At 37.9% G+C, this 4,543-nt stretch overlaps 1 protein-coding gene across 1 annotated transcript; it reads left to right on the top strand.

Annotated features, from left to right (window-relative positions):
* Positions 1 to 339: 339 nt before the first annotated feature.
* LOC111874554 (cytochrome c oxidase subunit 5B, mitochondrial) lies at positions 340 to 1,743 on the top strand. The gene is made up of 3 exons (XM_023870143.2): positions 340 to 519; positions 1,211 to 1,284; positions 1,383 to 1,743. The coding sequence occupies exons 1-3, from the start codon at positions 438 to 440 to the stop codon at positions 1,584 to 1,586; spliced, it is 360 nt and encodes a 119-aa protein (XP_023725911.1). The 5' UTR covers positions 340 to 437; the 3' UTR covers positions 1,587 to 1,743.
* The last annotated feature ends 2,800 nt before the right edge of the window (positions 1,744 to 4,543 follow it).

The following is a 4,543-nucleotide window of genomic DNA, read 5'->3' as shown; positions in this document are numbered from 1 at the left end:
GCGCCACGGTGACTACGGAGGAGTCGTAACCGGTCGTGACAAAATTCTGACTCACTTGAACATTGACACATTGCACTGAAGATTTACCATGCAAGTTCATGCGCACATCATATTTCACAATATTAATAATATTATCAGTTACACCAACCTGTAAATATGACTTCATTTGATATTCAGATGTATGATTCTACTTACTTAGAGCCAGTTGCAATATTAAACAGTCAGCTGAATGTCTCGAATATCTAATTCATCGTAAGAACATTACGACTCACTACTTTGACAAGTCACGAATCCCACAGAAACCTAAAATATAGGATTTGAATATACGGGGTTGGTTACAATTGCAGACCATCAGTAGCCGACCTCAGTTTAGGACTTGCGTCGGGTTGTAATAGTATTTCTTTGCATTTGTGAGGCGTAGTAGTAGTTGTTGGACTATGGCTTCGTTATGTGCAAGAATTTCACTTCATTCTTCTCGTCGAAAGACTTTATATTCTTGTATCAGACTTGCTAATACATGTAAGTCGAGATTTACAGAAACAGTTTCGTGAAAATTATGCGTGGGAGGGTAACTTCGTAGGCGACGAATATCAGCATGAGATGTTCTGAAATGGTCTTCAGTAGGCAGACTGGGCGAAAAAGAAAAATTGTGTTAATGTGTTATCACTACCTAACATGGAGTAGGAACGTTGCCAATTTTCGCTGCAGTAGGGTTTCTGTAAGGCGGTAGTTTTTACGGCCATTTTCTTCAGCAGTTGTCCGTAGCAGAGAAATGCACTTTTTTCAGTCAATTTTGAGTAAATTATGCTTTAATTGTGCTCAGGGAATAATTAAAGACGTGATATCAAGCATCATTTTAGTTGAGAAGAATGGCATCTTTGGCAAAAATGCAAGTATGCACCGCGAGAGGGAGAAACTTGAGAAATGGTACACGGCGAATCCAAATCATTTTGTGCTGTACACCCAGTTGGACTACATAGCTTAAAGGTATCGGGGAGACATTTCAGTAAAGACAATGGGAATTATATTTGCATGGTATAGCCAACATTTTCTTAAACTACAGTAGTTAGGCGTTTATTGGGTTGGTTTGTGTACTGTTACCATGTATCGCAAGCATGTTGGTAATTACAATTCTTATGTGAAAAGAAGCTGAGGTATGTGTCGTGATACTGTCAGTGTTGATCAACGTTGTTCTTATTTTATTTTGCAGTTACAGACCCAAAGGAGTTGGCTACTGGGCTAGAAAAGCGTGAAATACTTAATGATGAAGCTGGAAAGGATCCTGTATGTTACTGTTTTTTAAGAACTATATTGGATTATCATATTCCAATGTAGCATATGGATTAGAGACATTTTAATGTTAATTTTCGCTTTTATTGCAGGACCCATATGGTCTAGCAGTTAAGCGAGGACCAGGTACCAAAGATAAACCTAATCTGATTCCCTCAGCATTTGACTCAAGAATTATTGGCTGTCTGTGTGATGATGAGTCCACACACATAAATTGGATGTGGCTCCACAAGGGAACGGCATCACGGTGTGGATGTGGCTACTGGTTCAAGCTGGTGGAGAAACCTGCTTTGTAGTTCCTTTGTAGGTGGCTCAGTACTTGTAGACTTTTAATTCTGTAATCTTGGAAGTGGACCAGAATGGTCTAAGCACTTAAAAGTGCTTTATAAGATGCAATCTTCTGTGTATAGTGTTTGAAGAAAAATAAAATTATGAGAGTTCCATGTTAGTGTACAAGTAAAGGTTTTATAAGTATGACTGTTCTAGTCCTGTTGCTATTAAATTAACTGCATATAAGTGGCCTTTGGAAATAGAATTCCTATCACCATGTCACATTAAACATCGACTGCCTTTTTCTGTAAGTAGTTTTATGAAGGATTAGTGTACTAGGGGAATGTCTTCTGAAATTAATTTGACATAAAATAGTAACACTAGTTTCGAGTTGTGTGCAAATCCAGAGAAATTCGTCCCTTACTCTAAATATAATAATATAATTCAAAGTCATGTGGGAGATATGGTGGACAAAGTGGCATTGAGGCAGGTTTTCTGAGAGTACTTCATTTTTCCCTTGTCAAGTTATTGTTCAGAGTTCAATCCAGTAAGTGTTAACGTAGTATATTTCAGAAGAATAGTAAACACTGCTTCCCTGAGTGAGGGAAAAGCAAAGTAATGACACCATCAGTGAAGATGTTTTACGAGCTTTAATGGAGAGGTCATGATGTACACAAGTGAAGGCTTTCGTAATAGAAAGTCAGGCTAGAAACCAAGAAGCAGAGCATATGAAGAGTACCATCTGGTGTGTAATACTATGTAGTCTGAAGAAGTGCACCAACGTTCTGGGGTAATATCCTGCCTGCTACTCCGGGGTTAAAGGGTAGGTGGCAAGCAGAGTCTATGAAGATAGTTCGTACTGGTATGTAATGCTTTGTTGTCCGGTAGATGTGTTCCGACATTCCAGAGGAATGTACTGCCTCCTTTTAATTGGTCAAAGGCAAAGTTGATCAGTAAACGAACACGAACCATGTAGCAAGGAGACCTCTGTGGCATTCTAGTCTGTCTGATTGCCAGTTTACTTTATTTTTGCCTGAACATTGAATAAATCAGGTGATAAATAGTCCCCATGTCTGTATTGATTCACACTTTCTTTTACAGTTTGTTGAGTTGCTGTCACATCTGTGATCACATGACCTGTCCTTCCATAAGCATATTATTCTTGTAGCTGGATAATATCACATAATTATGAAGTCTTATTTCAAAATATGTGTTGTGTGGGTATGTAGTATTTTAAAATTACCCTCTGTGAAAAGTTAAGCCGGGATAGCATAGTCTGTATATCAACTGGCTACAGGCTCTACTACCAAGAGGTTTGAGTCCCAGTAGGGTTAAGAATTTTCGCTTCTCCAAGTTTTCCAGGCTGGCTCTGGGGTCCACCCAACCTCCTGTCCAATGGGTGCTGGGGCTCTTTCCCCATGGGTGAAGCAGCCAGGGCGTGAAGCTGACCACCTTGAACTGGTGCCAAGCTCAATAAAATGTGGATTTATGCATACACCTTAATGGCACAGTGCCTAATTACTTAAGCACAGGGACAACTTTACCTCTGTGAAAAGTATTTTAAGTTTGTACACAGTTTGTACAGAAAAGTCCTACTATTTTGTGTATGCAGCATTCAAAATATCGAAAATATGTCCAACTTTACGTAGTTCGTCATAGTTTGCGTCATTGTCATTAGATTCTAAAGGATTCTGACAGTGGTGGATGACACACAGAATTACTGGGTTTTTGGACTTTTTTCCATTGTCTGGAATTTTAGGTAGTAGAGGACATGATGTTTCAGAAACTGGATCTGTTTCTGTCTTCAGGTGAGAAAGGAAGATACCTACTCAATTGGGTCCCTTTTGAAGAGCTAATCTCAGTCACAATCAATCTAGAATTCTGGATGATGGAAAAAGTCCAGAACCCAGTAATTTTGTGTTTGTCATTGTTTGAAAAGTGGAGATATCTAAGAATGTGAAAGAATATGCCGTGTCTTATCATAAGAAAGTGAAAGGAACTGTTAAGTAATCTTAATAGCTTGCATCCTGTTGTGTGTCATAAGTAAAATATACAAAAGTATATATGGTAGGCCATCTAGACAACAATGTTCTGTATTTAAAAAAAACAGAAGACTTTAAATTTTTATGAATTACGATTAATTATCATCTAATTCTTCAGTTCTAGACTGGTCTAGCCTGAACCACTACAACATAGCGACCAAGCAGGGAGCAGCCCATACACACAATTCAGGAAAACAACCTAATATGCATGATATACTGAATAACGAGTGTAAGCTCCGTAAGACATTACTAAGGTCATGACTACGTGACCTATCCCATGGAAGAAGATTCTGATACGTGAATGCCCCACGCTATAGTCGCTTCTACCGGCATAAAACCAGGCCAACATATAGCTGTTGCAGAGTCTTACCACAGAAAGAAAATTTTAACTTTCATGTCTTAATCTTTAGTTTTAATTTGAATCTTAAGATCTTTAATTTTAAATGTTTATTAGCTGAGGATTTTCAGTTTTAAAATTTTTGACCAAAAATTAATACATGTATTTGTGCATTTCAGTAATTTCAAGGCACAATAAGGATCCTTATTTGAAGAATTGAATGATAATTAATTGCAATTCATCAGCTCATACTGGTGCATTGTACGCCTTATGATGACCCAATATAAGGGTCGAAACGTGTTGTGTCTGTAAAAATATAATAAAAGCAAATGTTGATAGAGTAGTGTCTTCTTTGTTTTTTAAAGACAGAATATTGTTGTGTAGATGGCATACCTTATAACTGTTTAGTTGATCAGTAGTGTTTCAAGTTGTCGTTTGCCATTTGAATAATAATTGCCAGAAATGCAGACATTTCAGATTCCGTGACATGAGATACTGGGGAAGGTCTGATATCAAAGAATGCTAAGTATTGATCTCCACCCACAACTGCAAAATACAACATGGAAACCCTGTATGGATTGGAGTCTCTATTTGTGTGGGGTGC

This window comes from Cryptotermes secundus, unplaced genomic scaffold (genome assembly GCF_002891405.2).
Source record: "Cryptotermes secundus unplaced genomic scaffold, Csec_1.0 scaffold970, whole genome shotgun sequence".
In the NCBI taxonomy this organism is placed as follows: Eukaryota; Metazoa; Arthropoda; class Insecta; order Blattodea; family Kalotermitidae; genus Cryptotermes; species Cryptotermes secundus.
This window is presented reverse-complemented; position numbering and strand designations above follow the sequence as displayed.

Coding starts and splice junctions, on each gene's coding strand:
- LOC111874554 (XM_023870143.2), top strand. CDS start 438: ATGGCTTCGTTATGTGCAAGAATTTCACTTCATTCTTCTCGTCGAAAG. Junction 520..1,210: donor TATCAGACTTGCTAATACAT/GTAAGTCGAGAT, acceptor TTTATTTTGCAG/TTACAGACCCAAAGGAGTTG. Junction 1,285..1,382: donor ATGAAGCTGGAAAGGATCCT/GTATGTTACTGT, acceptor CTTTTATTGCAG/GACCCATATGGTCTAGCAGT.